General features: G+C 39.8%; 1 protein-coding gene across 1 annotated transcript in view; it reads right to left on the bottom strand.

The window, feature by feature from the left end:
* Nucleotides 1-13,601, bottom strand: part of Polr2A (RNA polymerase II subunit RpII215) — a 22,100-nt gene extending 8,499 nt beyond the window's left edge. Inside the window, exons 1-8 of the mRNA XM_076178164.1 lie at nt 13,503-13,601; nt 8,280-8,406; nt 7,366-7,635; nt 5,681-5,993; nt 3,923-4,436; nt 2,595-2,817; nt 1,392-1,637; nt 1-1,273 (exon numbers count right to left, since the gene is read on the bottom strand). The exon at nt 1-1,273 is cut by the window's left edge and continues 296 nt beyond it. Of these exons, the coding sequence (XP_076034279.1) occupies nt 1-1,273; nt 1,392-1,637; nt 2,595-2,817; nt 3,923-4,436; nt 5,681-5,993; nt 7,366-7,635; nt 8,280-8,357 (2,917 nt within the window). The 5' untranslated portion in view covers nt 8,358-8,406; nt 13,503-13,601. The remainder of the gene's footprint in view (nt 1,274-1,391; nt 1,638-2,594; nt 2,818-3,922; nt 4,437-5,680; nt 5,994-7,365; nt 7,636-8,279; nt 8,407-13,502) is intronic.
* Between the last annotated feature and the right edge of the window lie 1,831 nt (nt 13,602-15,432).

Here is a 15,432-nt window from a genome sequence, read left to right as displayed (position 1 = left end):
TGCAAGGCTGCACTACACTTGTATCTCCTTTGGGGAACACTAAACGTAAGGCTTCTCTGTCCTGCTGTAGCTGCTGCCATTCCGTTTCTAATGTATTTATGGCATGTGAAGACCCAATTAGTTCTTTTACAACTTCCTCATTGTACAACTTTCTCAAATACCTCTCATTGGTGGGATCAAATCTGTACTTTTCTTCAAACCTTCGCTTTGAAAGTTTTACTGTAGGCATCTTCTGGAATTCAACAAATTCTCCTGCTAGACCATCCTCTCCATACCTAAGCTGAATCACCTGACTCACACTGTTTCTCACTGTACCATCATAATTAACCATTACACTCTCCATAGCTTTGATAAGTCGCCGCTGAATGTATCCGGTCTCAGCAGTTTTCACAGCAGTATCAATCAAACCCTCACGACCTCCCATGGCATGGAAGTAAAACTCGGATGGCGTAAGTCCGGCAAGGTACGAATTCTCTACAAAACCTCTTGACTCAGGACCGTAATCATCCTTGATGAAGTGTGGTAATGTCCTTTTTCTGAATCCAAAAGGAATGCGCTTTCCTTCAACATTCTGTTGCCCTACACAGGCAATAACCTGGGAAATGTTAATGTTGGACCCCTTGGAGCCTGCCACCACCATAGCTTTCAGGTTATTGTATTCAGTCAGTGATTTCTTGGCCGATCCTCCAGTTTTGTCTCGAGCATCATTGAGAATACGGTTCACCTGATTCTCGAAAGTCTGCCTCAGAGTATTACCTGGAGTCGGCTCAAGCTCGTCATTATGGGCTTTATGAATGACCTCTATCACATCCTCCTTGGCCTTATGGATGGTGGCCTGAATGACACCGTATGTGGCAGGATCTGAAATGGTGTCTCCGATTCCAATGCTATGACCTTCAAGTAGTAGCCAGTTGTTGATGACAGTTTGAATGTTACCGTAGAAGCGGCCTGCGATCTCGTGTCCCAATTCCATCCATGCAACGTGAAGTAACGATCCTGAGGAAGACCCCAAGGTCTTTTTGCACAAAATTCCCATTATGAGTTCTCCATGTTCTACCAAGACTTTGGTGTCACCAGGAGAGATCCATTTGTAGGGGCCATCATCTTCATCATCAGGATGTGTGGAATGAGTCTTGATCAAATTCAAGTTTCCAGGAATGATAAGAGAGAAAATCTGCTTTCCAGTCCAATAAGGCTTTGGTTTCAAGATTGCTGGTTGTGGCATCCTGCCATCCCAAATGGGCAAGAACATAAGAAGATTCATCATTTCACTCTGTGTGAGAAAAAAGTGGGTTGTAAGCAATTGTCCTAATTACATAATACAGCAATTCTAATTTGGATGTTTTGCAAAATTCCAATATATCCAGCATTTCCCAAACCATTAAAATTACCTTTTCTAAAAAGACATCTCGTTTGGTCATTTTGCGCACAGCAGTAAGAGTATCCTGTACAATACCCATAACAGGTTTGTTGGCCTGAGGAGTGATAATCATACGTGGCGTAACATGAAGATTTTCAATCTCGGCTCTTGTTTCCATGCTCTGGGGTACATGCAAGTTCATCTCATCTCCATCAAAATCAGCATTGTAGGGGGATGTCACAGACAAGTTCATACGGAATGTGGACCAAGGCAGTACCTGCAAGATGAATTTGTAATTATAATAAATGTCATTGTTATGCTTTCTATATACTAAGGGCTACTTCTCCCTTATAAGGGAGGTAGCCAAATCAAAAGCACACACCCACTCCCACCCATACCAGTAGCTACTAAGTATTTCAGCGGCTTTGACCCATTGTTTTTCGCTCATATTTCCGAAATGACCATTCACATCAGTATGATATATTAGCACAGCCTAATTCACACCCTGCGCTAATTTTTGACGTTATAGTGCATTCACAAGTGTATTTAATTACGGCGTTTACTCTTGATATTAAGTGTGTCGTAGCCGACACCCGTGAAGTAAATCGAACAGGTGAAGTCGTGACGTCATCACAAACTACCTCGTGTATCCCAACTTCACTTGTTCGATTTACTTCATGGGTGTCGGCTACGACACACATAATATCAAGAGTAAACACCGTAATGAAATACACTTGTGAATGCACTATAATGTCAAAAATTAGCGCAGGATGTGAATTAGGCTGTGCTAATATACCATGCTGATGTGAATGATTATTTCGGAAATATGAGCGAAAAACGATGGGTCAAAGCTGCTGAAATACTTAGTAGGAAGTATGGATTTGATGATTTTTTTTTTTAAACATCATAAACTCTTCCTATCAGGAGGCTAGGACAATGCCTCTCACATAGGACTTTGTAGCATGGAATTTAATGAACCATGCCCTTGGTCCAACTCGCTGACAGCAGGGTCTGAACTGCTGCCACTTCAAACCCCACTTCAAGTAGCAACACTCTAACCCTCTTAGCCAGCAAATCGTTACATTATAACTCTTGAGTCTGGGATGGAGACAAACTGCCACCCTCTCAGGTGTGCACCTTCAGAAGAATGTAATAAAATGATCCGACTCTATGGATCCCTATGACCAATTAATTGTCATTTGTCTCGATGATAAAACACAGGGGCCAATCTCACCTTCACTCTGTGACCCATCATGGACATTTTGTGAAGAGTTGGCTGACGGTTGAAGATGACCAGGTCACCATCAGTAATGTGGCGTTCTACTTTGTAGCCACACTGAAGATGAAGATCTGACGGCTTTGGGTGATACCTCAAGTCAATTCGAGCTCCGTTATCGCGAACAATATATTTGGCACCAGGATACTGATTATTTCCTCTCTTCACAAGTTCCATCATCCTGGAAGAAGGAAGGAGAAAATTAAAAAAAATATCAAAAAGGTTACATTCATTCATTATAAAAAAAAATAATTATTTTGTTGCTTTGGAATCCCCTGTCTGGAAGCTTGCAGCTCTTGGCCATCCCATCGATTTTCTGTGAAATGTTGACACCCACTCAGAAGTTCTCAATGACACCGTTTACCCCCCACCCCCACCCCCGATTCCCATGAACCTAAAACACTCGATGACCACTTTAAATAAGCAAATTCACACATTGGACAAAAACCTGAAAATGTTTGGGTTCATAAGTGATACACAACACTCATTCCACATATAGACTTCATAGTAAAGGCAAAAAGAACCTAAATTAGATTTAAGAAGGAAATAGGCAAGAATTGGTTTACTAATAGGGTGGTCGATGAATGGAATAAACTTAGTAACCATGTAGTAAGCGCTGAAACTATCAGTTGTTTTAAAAAACGATTAGACAACTTTATGGATGGGGATGACAGGTGGTGATGGATACGGAGCTGCCTAGTGTAGGCCTTATGGTCTTTTGCAGTCTCCTTTATTTCTTATGTTCTTAAATTAACTTAGAACAGCTACAGACAAGATTTGGACAGTAGAAAGAAACTTTTGTGACTATAAGTTTCGTTCCACACTATGGCACTTGTTCAAGTACACAAAAGAGCCTACAAATAATACAAGATTCTATCTACATACCAAGGCTTTGCCCTTATATGAACAGTGGCCAAGTCAAAGTCATGAAACCACTCCCATCAATCCACCACCATTGTTACCCTCTTATCTTGGCTCCTCATAGACCAAGGGTCCTGGTCTTCCCCACTGCCCAGGTTGGAACACAAAATAAAAACCCAAAAATAATTTGCTGTACCAAAATAACATCAATAGGGGGCCCAATGATGGCTATGTGCATGTGATCCTGTTCGATGGAAAGCACAGCTGCCTCTTCACAAACCTCACCAACCCTTTCACCTCCATTATGAGGTGCAACCCCGAGAGACTGATATTCAGTGTCTGGACTGGATTCAAGATTGTTCTTTATCAACTGCATTCCTTCCCATCATGCAACCCAATAAATTTTAAAGTTACTTGATACTTACTTTGTCATGTTAAAAGGTGTGACAATCTCAGGATATGTCAAGTTCTGAGCAATAGATCTTGGTACTCCAACTTGATCAATACGCAAATTGGGATCTGCTGTGATTACTGTTCGGGCGGAGAAATCCACACGTTTACCCATGAGATTTCCACGAATTCGGCCTTCCTTTCCCTTTAGTCTTGCTTTAATGGCTTTCAGTGGTCTGCCTGACTTCTGCAATGCTCTGGGCAACCCTGGCATATCATTGTCAGTTAACGTAGCAACATGAAATTGCAACATCTTTATATTTTCTGAAATAATGTGGGCTGCTGCACCGGACTGCTCATTTCGTATCAGCTCATTGTTAGCTTTAATAATATCAGCTAATTTGTGAGTCAGATCGTCTTGATTCCTTGCAGATCCGTACATAACAACTGCTGGTCGGACAGGTAAAGGAGGCACTGGCAAAACTGTCAAGATCATCCAATCTGGGCGGGCATATTTGGGATCCATTCCAAGCAGATAGCACTCTTCATCTGAAAAGAAATTTGTCATCAGACTCACAAGTTGTCAACATGAATATAGTGGGGGTCAATCTGTTTCCCTAAGTCTTGCTTGCACGAGAACCAGACCCCAAGTAACCAGCAAGCCACTAGATTGTTCTAAAATCACTTCAAGAAGAGTTATCCAGGATGCTCGCTGGCCACATGGGTTAGGGCATCACTACTTGTGGCATACGTCGAGGTGACGGGATTTGGAACCCTGCCACCAAGAAGTTGGAATATGGTTAATTAATTTTCATGCTGTAAAGTCCTCTGTACGGGGCATTGATCTATCCCCTTAATAGGGGGAGTTCATGATACTAAACCAAATCATGTTATCCAGGAAATTACAAGGGAGAGTCACTGTAATATGAGGTGTTTAATGTCATCTGTGTGGGGATTTCATCGGAAGCAAATTGTTTCTCTGATCAGACCTATTTTGAGTTGGTATTGCTTTAAAACTCGATGGTGACCACAACACAAGTTGAGTTACTATAGTTTTTGCTTGCCATGGCTCATATTTCTCTGTAGGGCTAATGTCTAGAGAAATTTGATGGGTATAGGTAGTCTGGTGGTCAACCTTATGGCTGGTTTGTAATCTGAATGTGTATATGTTTTTGTATAGATTTGTTGCACAGCACAAGTTATGGGTTGAGTAGTGTGCTGTCAGTGTGGTCATGCTTCATTTGGTGGAGTGGGTTATGTAATAATATGTGACAGGAGAGGGGCTCTTCCACAGAACTGTGCATCATTCTCGTGTGCTGCTCTTCAGAAAGGATTTTGGTTTGTGAAAGATGTTCTTGTTCTTAGGTGTAGCCAACTATTACTCCTATGGCTTCAATTTATATTATGTTATTTCTCTGCTATAGCCAAAATATTGCAATCAGCTGTTGGGGGAGTGGGGTATTGTCTACTATGGTATGTGCATTCATACACACATATACAGAGACCTTACCTCCCATTATAAGGGAGCATGACACTTTGAAATATTTGTTTTGCCCGAACTAACGGTAGCATGAACTTTCCATGGGAATGATTATATGCTTGATATATCAAAACTCCCATAAACAACCCAATTATATCACTGACTTTGACCTTCCTCTCAAAATTAAGGAAGAAAGAAAGAAGACGATGAAGAAGAAGACGAAGACAATGAAGAAGATTATTATTAATATTCAGTATAAAGATAATCTGACCAAAGAATAAAACTTTTGAAAGCACACTCCACAAACACCTACCTGTTATGTGTTTAAATATTTCATACACCCTCTCGGCTGTAAGAATGACTTTTCTCTCTTGAGCATCTTCATTGACGTGTTTCCACTCTGCTATAAGCTCCAGACAAACTCTCTTGATGTTGGGCTGGTAACGTCCGCAACCACCATGGCCTGAATTCTTCTTGGCCCGAGGATCATCAGGATCCTTTCCAATGTCCACTTCATCTCCACCCTCGCATATCATCTTTCCCTTACATAGATTGTAAACATGGAGGAGACGCTTGCGTGGTTGACCTTTGGACTTTGTCACAATTTCACGTATTTTTGGGTGTTGCTGGAAAGAAAAAGAATGCAATTAGTACATGTCTTAACTGTATATCTTCTATTTTACTGAACTTTGATCAAGCCCCATTAACCCACGTAACATAAAGTAACATGACGAACAGCAAAACCTGTCAACCCCTTGATCATCAGGAGGTGCAGCCCTGAGGGGCTGACACTCCATCTCCACACTGCACCCAAGATATCTATCAACTTCAGCTGTACTTCTTACTTTTCACACATGAGGACCTCACAACCATGACTGCTCTCCTTTCCATACAACTTTCAGTTAGTGACACAGAAACAGTTTCATAGACTAAAGTCCAATGATTGATTGTAGTCCTAAACAGATACAATATACCCAACAAACACCCAATTGTTGTTCCTACTATCTTAGCTCTTTGTACATAAAGGTCATTCCTGTCCTCTGATCACTGTTTGTGTCAGAAGCAGTATGGCACTGTACCTCTGCATATGGCAGGAGTTACAAGGATGGACTGAGTGAATGTGAGACATGTGGAGGGGAGACAGAATGGGAGTAGTTGTTATACTATCTGACCGAGCAATCCCGTTTCCCCCAAGAATGCCATGGCTGGAAATGGGTTTTCCAACAAATCCCTTAGAGTGAATGAGAGAGAGAGAGTGAGTGAGTGAGTGTGTGTGTATTTTTTTTTTTTGTCACAAAGTACCCACCCTCCCCAAATCAGGAGGCTAGGACGGTGTCCCTGACAGAGGACATTGTAGCATGGGATTTAATGACCCATGCCCTTAGTCCAACTTTGCCTGTGGCAGGGTTCAAACTGCCATTACCTTGACCTTTAAACTGCCTTCACCTTGACCAAGTCATGACACCCTAACCCACTCAGCCAGCAAAATTGTGTACAATACTTTCTATCTATATACCAAGGGCTTCTTCACCCTTATAAGAGAAGTAGCCAATACAATATACAATACAGTGTACAATGCAGTTTTCCATAATGTGTTGTATAGTATTGATGTATTACATCCTGGACAGCTATCTGATGTGGTCATCCAGCCTCCTCTAGTAACTTAGAAGGGCTGGATAGTGGCCACACTGCATCCTGACTTAGTGGACTCTGTCCTCTCAAGGGAGAGAGAATTCTGAGGGCTATATTCAGGGGGACGGGCATGCAACAATGTGAATAGTAGTAGAAAGAGCTGTTCTATCTATACGGGTTCTTCTCCCCCTCATATGGAAGGTAGCCAAGTCAAAGGAACGTACCTACTTCCACCACCCCCCTTTCCTCCATCTTAGCTCTTCATGGCTGAGGATCCCCATATCCCACACACTGCCTTGGGTCAAATGCAATGTAGCAAGAAACATCTGTTAGATAATGTAAAACCTGAAGAATGTTGACACTTACTGAATCAAAGAGAAGCTTGCTGCAATAAAAACATACACATCTCAAAATCTTCATGGTTTTTGTGATAAAGCCAATGTGGTACACTGGCTTGGCTAAGTCCATGTGACCAAAATGGCCAGGACAATCGGTCATATTTCCAGCACAAGTCGTACATCTTGTATTTCTATCGATACATCCCTGCCGGGGATCCATCAAACCCCCTTGCTTTGGACGTCCATTTTCATATACTTCAGCATACTTAATACCACCATCTGTCACTGACATACGTCTCTGGAAAAAGAATATACAAATAAGTAGAAGAAAATAATAATAATAATGAATTGTACATATACACATATACCAATGGTTTTTTCCCTTACAAGAGGGGTAGCCAAAGTCAAAGACGTAAATACACTCCCACCCCATTTCATCTCCACATACTCCACTCCCATTCACTATCCCTCCCTCCCCCTATTTTTTTCTCCTCCTCCTGGAGGACAGATCATTCCCCTTTTTTCCAATGCCCCTTTTACCCCCATCCCTCCATATCTCCAAACCACATCAGCAACCCTTGAGCTAACTTATCCGACAACTCTCTTCTCAACCCCATTTCTTATCTCCACAATTGACACTATCCATTCCTACAAATTGATTGATTAAAGGTTATCTGGCATCGTAAATGCAGAGGTCATTGATGCCATTCCTACAAAATTATATTCTTCAAACACTATCTCAAAAACTCTTCCCACTTACCCAATTTTCAGTCTCTGCTCTATACAGTGTTGTAAGTACAATCACTCCCTCAAACAACTTTCTCTTTTGAACTGTCACAGGACTAAGAATTCCCCACTCTGTATAACAAGTCAAAGCAAAAGGTCTGGTAGGAAGATCAATATATAGTTAACTAAACTTCATCTTGCTCCATCAATACTTACTATTTCATCTGGGCTGAGAATACCAAACTGAATCTTGCACACTTGGCGCAAGGTCGCTTTACTTTCGTTGGCCGCCATGTTGACTGGCCAAACCAGTCACAAAGTGACCTACGTCACAGGGAAATAGCTGTAGAAAAAAACAAGAATAATTAAAAAAAAAAAAAAAAAGAGGTAAAAGATGAGGCACAAGCAGACAAAATATCAATTTCCTAATAATACAATACTGCACAGAAAATGTTACAAAACAATGCCCACTATTTGTATAAATCAATTACCAAACTTTCAATTTAATACACCCAATATTTTCAACAAGGCCTATGGATATTGATGAAAGAAGTTACATACACATACATATATATATATATATATACATATATATATATATTTGGCATTACAAATGATATTGCTGTATTCCAAAGACGAATGAATAAACTTGTGGAATAAGAGATCCTTACAGGCATGTTTCCATACCTAGTTAATATCAGTTGCTGGTAATATTTAAGCTGAGCACAATGAAAATTACAGTTAAGTTGTTGAATGGTCAGAAATTGATGCCTTGCACTCGGTAAGATCACACCTGTCAACATCTACTAAAACAAACTCGCATGAACAGGTTCAAGCAATGTTCAACTATCGTTAAGAGTCATAGCAGTCTGGGGCTTTGATATACAGGATCTTCTTAGAGCTAATAGAGGTTGACTGTGTTGATTTGACTCTGTAAGAGAAGGGAGTGAACACAGTTTCAGCATGGACAGTGTCTTCTCTTCAGGTATAGATTTTCAGTATGAACCTTTCTCTTTTGCTCACTGATGGGAGATACAGTTGATTGGCATGGTGCTAGGTCTCCGAAAGACACCGGTGACTCATGCCCGTCAGAGTATCTAACACGTGCATCCATTGGGTTTGTCTCGGTTAGTTCAACCTGATCTATTAAGGATTCTTCTTGCTATGACTAACAAATTTCCTAAGTAGTACTGGCCCTCAAGTTGTCAGCCATTATAGTAGAGAAGTAACTTATTACGTAAGTAGGGAGAATGGTGTTCCTTACTTTGTTTCTTTTTTGTTTTGCTTATAATTCTCATTTTCTGTTATTTCTGGGTTATGTTGTGAAAGAAATTCAATATGACTTGTACAACTGTCAAGTCTATTACATCCCACAACATGTACATCATGGAACAAATTGCTCGTAACAGTGTATTACTTCAAATCAACATCCTGGCTACCATGGGGACCGACATGATGTGAACCTCCCCCCCCCAACCCATTCCACCAATAACTCCATTGGGTGTACAAAAGACCCACAACCCATGGATCATGGCTTCACCTCCAGCTTTCAGAAACTCCACACTGACGTTACTGATGATAGCTGCCTTTCCACCCTTCAACTAACTCACAGCCTCTCTGACCTCTGTCAGACAGGGCAGAGATTCAGTGGATTAGGAACTGCCACCCAAAAACCATTGAAAGGAAGCCATCTTCTTGGAAGGTCACCTGTAAGCAACTGCTCAAAGTACTGGGCAAAGGAGCTGCACCCCTCCACACCTAACACAGTTCATCAACTGTTTGGATTGCGCTCCTCTGGGTCAGTTTTGGAGCTAAAAAATTTTCATGGGTCAGGTAAGCAGGCCTGAGGCTATTTGCATTAAAATTGCCTTCAACATCCTTGGCAATTTCCCTGATGTACCTCTCCCTATACATTCTCATGAGAGCTTTAGTCTACTGCAAATCCTGTATTGCTTCAGGTCCCTAGCCATTCGGGTAGCACAGCTCCACTCCATACTCTCTAGTGTCACCCACGACACCACAACACTCCTCGACCCTGGGCACTCTAATGCGCTCCTTGGCAGCTAAGTTTCATATTTCAAAGGGTCTCAGTTCTTCAGTGTCCTAAAGTGAAGAGAGTACTTCAAACTGACTGAAATTGCTACCACATACTCCTGGACACTTGCATCATCCCGGAGTTTCTCTAGATGAAACCCAGGTGGGTTACATCTCAGGACTCTCCTGGATCTGATACGCTGTCAGAGTATTGCAACAAGTCTACGATCAGTCCCACAGAATTCAGCACTTTTGATCAAACTTGCAGTCCTGCAGGATCTTCCGACCAGTGCTAACTAGCATGTGATTGATCTCCTCGGCCACTCCTCTGGGATTTCTATATCATGTTCATTAGTGTGGCTCACATCTCTGGAACCAAGAACCACCAATCCTCAGCCTTCTGGATTTTGCAAAGTTCAGAAGAACTGTTTATATTCCTGGTTCCAGAACCATGAGGGCCAATACATACTTCATAGCACGACTCTGTTGGTGCCAGTAACAGAACTGAAGTTGCCCAAAACAATATGTGCATCTTGTGGCAGACATTGGTCAACTATTCTATGTTGGTATTGTTTAAAGCTTGAAGATGGCCTGAACAAGGCTGTACCAGTGTCATACTTGTCTTAGGGATTCCAAGTACAGTTTCTCCCACGAGAACTAATTTTCCAAGAAATGGTTAATGTGGGATTAAGACCTCTTGCATAAAACTGTGCTTAATATTTTTATGAATTGCACCATAGTGAGTATTTTGGTTACTGCTAGGTGCTTTACTGAGGGTGGTTTTAGTAGTAATTATTGTCACAGTCATGGTCACTTTCTAAAAATGTACACAACTTCCAGACCTAAAAGTACCAAAATAAATGTTAATTCCTGACAATAATTATTAACAAATTAATTTGTAATTCCTATATGCCGATGGTAATTCTTTTAGAAGTGGCTACATAGCTAGTAAGAATTCTGGATGGCAGACATAAGAACCTACATCTTAATATCTTCATGTAGGAAATGTTTTTAAAGAAAACTGCAATAGGAATTGCAACATGCATTTTATTGGAATATATTTATCTATATCAAATTTCAAAATATTCATTACCAAGCCTATTTACTGGCCTTAAAATCCTAACTAGTATCACACTTTATCCATATCTTAGTGTGCAAGGGACCAAGGGCTCAGGCTGACCAGCTAATTATAGGAGATACTAAGTTTACGCCATCAAGCTGTGATCCTTGGCTCGTACTAAAATTCAAAGACATTTCTAAATAAAAATAGAGTGCATCTTATTCTATTTACCTTTGATTTATTTAATTTCAGGCCTGCAATTCCAGACAGTAAAGATGCAAGTGTTTTTACCAAGTAGGGTGCAACTCTTTGATGTTCATACTTCCAAGATTTGTGCTGCAACAAAGATTACATAAATATAAACCCCTCTTTCATTATCATTAACCAATGAATGCAGCAGCTGGAGCCTGGGCCCTCTTTCAGAAGTGTGGATGCAACTCATCATGTCTCCGAGAGTGGGAAGAAGTTGTAAAAAGCTATGAACATGATTATCATGTCCAATTATAGATATGATGCCTGTACCATTCTTGCAGCCAATAAAGAGATCAAATACTATGAACTTCAGTACTGTTCTGTGAAGGGTGGAAGTACAACACTAAATCAACAGATGTCCTTCCAAATACCTCTACATTTTGGTCTAACTGGATTCCAAATCAAGTTAAAGGCAACGAAAGATAAACAACATCTTGAGATTTAAGCCATGAATGAAGAACATAATTCCATGTCCATTACCACCTGTCATCACCATCTCTTATCCAATAGTTTCAGTACTTACTACAGGGCTAAATTCCATTCATTGACCACCCTATTAATAAACCAATTCTATCCTATTTCCTTCTAAAATCTAAAATTGTCCAATTTAAATCCATTACTACAAGTCCTGCCTTGTCTTAATATGATGACCTTGATTGTGTCACCCTTGTTTAAGCCTTTGATCCACTTGAACACTTCTATTAGATCATCCCACATTCTGCATCTTTCCAGAGTACAAGTTAGAGTGCCTAAGCCTCTCCGTGTAAGGTAAATTTATAAGTCCATGTACCATTTTGGTCATTCTCCTCTGTACTGATTCTAGTGAACCGATATCCATTCTGTAGGATAGAGACCAAAACTATACCGCAGCCTCTTGTCATCCAACAGCCTGGCAAACCAGACTATGGTATGGGCACATGAACTATTACAATTATCCATAACATATTCAGCAAGTGTTTTCTTTTAATAAAAATGGGTTCTATTCCTGCATCATGCAAACACATTTCCAATTTTCTTTTATGCATTTGAAAAGCCTATTTTTTTTTCTGTGGAGTGGTTATGTTAGAGGTTAGGTTAGGTTAGGTTAAGTTAGGAGCTATTGGACTACACAAGTTTCATGTTGTGTTTGCATTATTCTGAAACTTTATATATAAATACTGCTTCCCATTCTTACAAAAATAACCCTACACGAACATAATCTAAATAGAGCTTCTTCCTGTCTACACCATCTTGTCCCCGTCTAAATAACTTGTTCTATTCCAGTATCTCCGACACTTTTCTTACTTGCATTTGTAAGATCTATATTTTCTATGGAATGGTTATGTTTGGTTAGGAGCTATTAATCAATGTATGTTCTATATATATATTGGTGTTTGATTCTGAAATTTGACCAAATAGCCATATGCTGCCACATAACCTAATGGACTTGTAACCAGCCCCAAATTATCTGCTATGTAGCCACTTCCAATTTATCTTGCATGTTTAGCACAGGAGAGGTTTGGGAGCAAGTCTGGGTCCCACTACTTTCAGGCTGCGCCAGTTAAGGATAACCTGTTATTCCAAGTGCCGTTTTGTAAGTTTGTCAAGTCCATCACTGCATGGATACTAATCCATGGAATAAAGTATGACAGTATCTCGTTATCCCTGTACCTAACAAATACTTACGTCGAAATTTATGTTTCTCTGTACAAATTCGTTCAAAAAGAGCAGAAAACTGCATCAATGACTGAACCAGAAGTACCGTATAAAAATGCTTACCATGCCCTTGACATCTAATACAGTGGCTACATCAGTGCCTCATCTGTATACTACAAGTCCACAAGTCTTCCTTAAACACAAAAAATGTACTATTTTCTAATTAATTAAGGATAAATGAGTGTTGAAAATTGCCTCGCAATATTTATGTCAAAACTTGTGCAACCTTTTATCTATTTGGTCGCCGCCATTTCACATCCCGCTCCCTGGTACACAAAAGTTTCTAAGATTTATGCCGGAAATTTCCACCATCTCACAATTAATCATTTCTTCAAAACCTGGATGAACATTATTTCTTTTCACTAGGATAAAAATAAAACCGTGGTTTGTAAACAAACCTTTAGTTCGCCTAATTGTGGGACCTCATCTATTCGTCACAGTTTACAATATGGCGACCTGAACGTGTGCGCAGGCACACGTTTATATACGTTCGGAGTTACTCCAAAGTCAAATTAAAGTCTTTAGATACATATTTCCCTTTCCATTTTTTATTATATATTCATAATGAACACTCCATTTTATATTTTATTTCAAAGATTACTCGACTATAAAATAATTTAATATAAAAATAACATTATTTTCCAACCACAGAGGCCAAAAAACAGGTAAAGCATGCCCACGGAATCAATACCATACCCAAACATAACTGATTGCACAATGTTTCGAAGTACGTAGAAAACTACATTAGTCATTCTGTATGTCAAGGTGGGATCTGTACAACGACCAACTAAATTACTTCCAGAACTGAGAAATCTGGAATATGGTGAAAGGTTATGCCACCTTGGTCTCTTTTTTTCAATAAGAAATAGACGCCAAAGAGGTGAAATGATACAGGTTTACATAAGTTTAGTGGAGTAGAGAGAATAGACCCAAGTCTGCTCTTCACAACTGAGGAATAGTCAGCAACGCGATGTCATTCCAGAAAATTATTTATAAACCGTAGCCATCACAAGTTTGGATGTTTTTAAAAAGGAGCTCGATGAACATTAAAGAGACAAGTGGTTTCGCTACACAGCGTCAGCGGCATAGCGGTTTGCAGCAGATAATTTGGGGCGACCACAGTACTTTCCTCATCAGCCCGAAAATATGACGATGATAAAGATCTCATGCACTCTGCCACCACCAACAGTCTCCACTATTACTGCCTCGAATGTCCCATACTCCAGTGGTACCACTGATCTATGCCAGTTCCCACAAGGAAATCTGTATTCCCACATTTTTTCCACAAAAAGAAGGAATTATTATGAACACAAATAAGTCCATTGCAACATATATTTAATCAAATTCTACACAAAAATAATGGTAAGCAGTTTAAACATGACAGGTTGGAAGTTACATTAACTTAAAGTTTACTTTTGTATGAAAGATATAATTCAGAATAAAAATAAAGTATTGTCTTATACATTGAAATTAAGTTTTAATTATTTCTTCTAAAACTGTATTGATTTTTTTTTCAAAATACAAATCCATTCTATGTCTACTTCCAAATAAACAATGTCTTGATTTTCCCGTGTTTTTTCTTCAGCCTTAGCAAAAAAGTTCTTTAACATGTCTTCAGTGGGAATAAAGTCAACACAAGATGAACCCTGAAGAAACAAGCCATACCTAATTTGCAAAATAGCCTCAACAGATCGTACACTAAATGTGTTCCTTACTTTTGAGTGCACGATGTTCGCAACCGAAAATACCCTTTCCACATTTGCATTTGAAAAAGGCAAAGACAATAATGCCAAGGCGAAGGCAGAAATATTAGGGAACTTCCGGTTACCTGCAGAATCTAGTTTTTCATATACCTCTGCCCAAAATGCAACACTGTTTTCCAAACATGATTTTGGCCATTGCTCAAGGTTAGTTACACCCCATTCATTTTCTAGTTCATCTATATCTCTGACTATAGGTCTATACCTGGAAGCAATAGTTGCAATAGAACCCTTGATTTGAGAAGTGGCTACACGAGGATGTAATTTCTGCAAAAGAAGTAGGGTGTCAACATTACCTGGCAGGCGCAGCTGCACTTGATTAATCAACTCAAGTACAAACTCGTTACATTTCTCTTTGACGTTAATCAACTGTTTATTGGTTAAGGTACAAGAGTCAGCAAATGTGTTGAATTCATAACCAAAATTGATAGCATTCAAAGGCAAAATATAATTCTAAAACTTTAAAGAAGGGAGATCTTCTTTGGCACATTTTGATAAGTGACCTGATTCTACCACCATATGCATAATATTACGATACATATCGATCAGGTCTTCAGTAAATTTAGCT

The sequence above is a fragment of the Oratosquilla oratoria genome, chromosome 41 (genome assembly GCF_046742065.1).
Source record: "Oratosquilla oratoria isolate Oo_2021 chromosome 41, ASM4674206v1, whole genome shotgun sequence".
In the NCBI taxonomy this organism is placed as follows: Eukaryota; Metazoa; Arthropoda; class Malacostraca; order Stomatopoda; family Squillidae; genus Oratosquilla; species Oratosquilla oratoria.
Note: the sequence above shows the minus strand (reverse complement) of the source record. Positions and strands in the feature narration are given on the sequence as shown.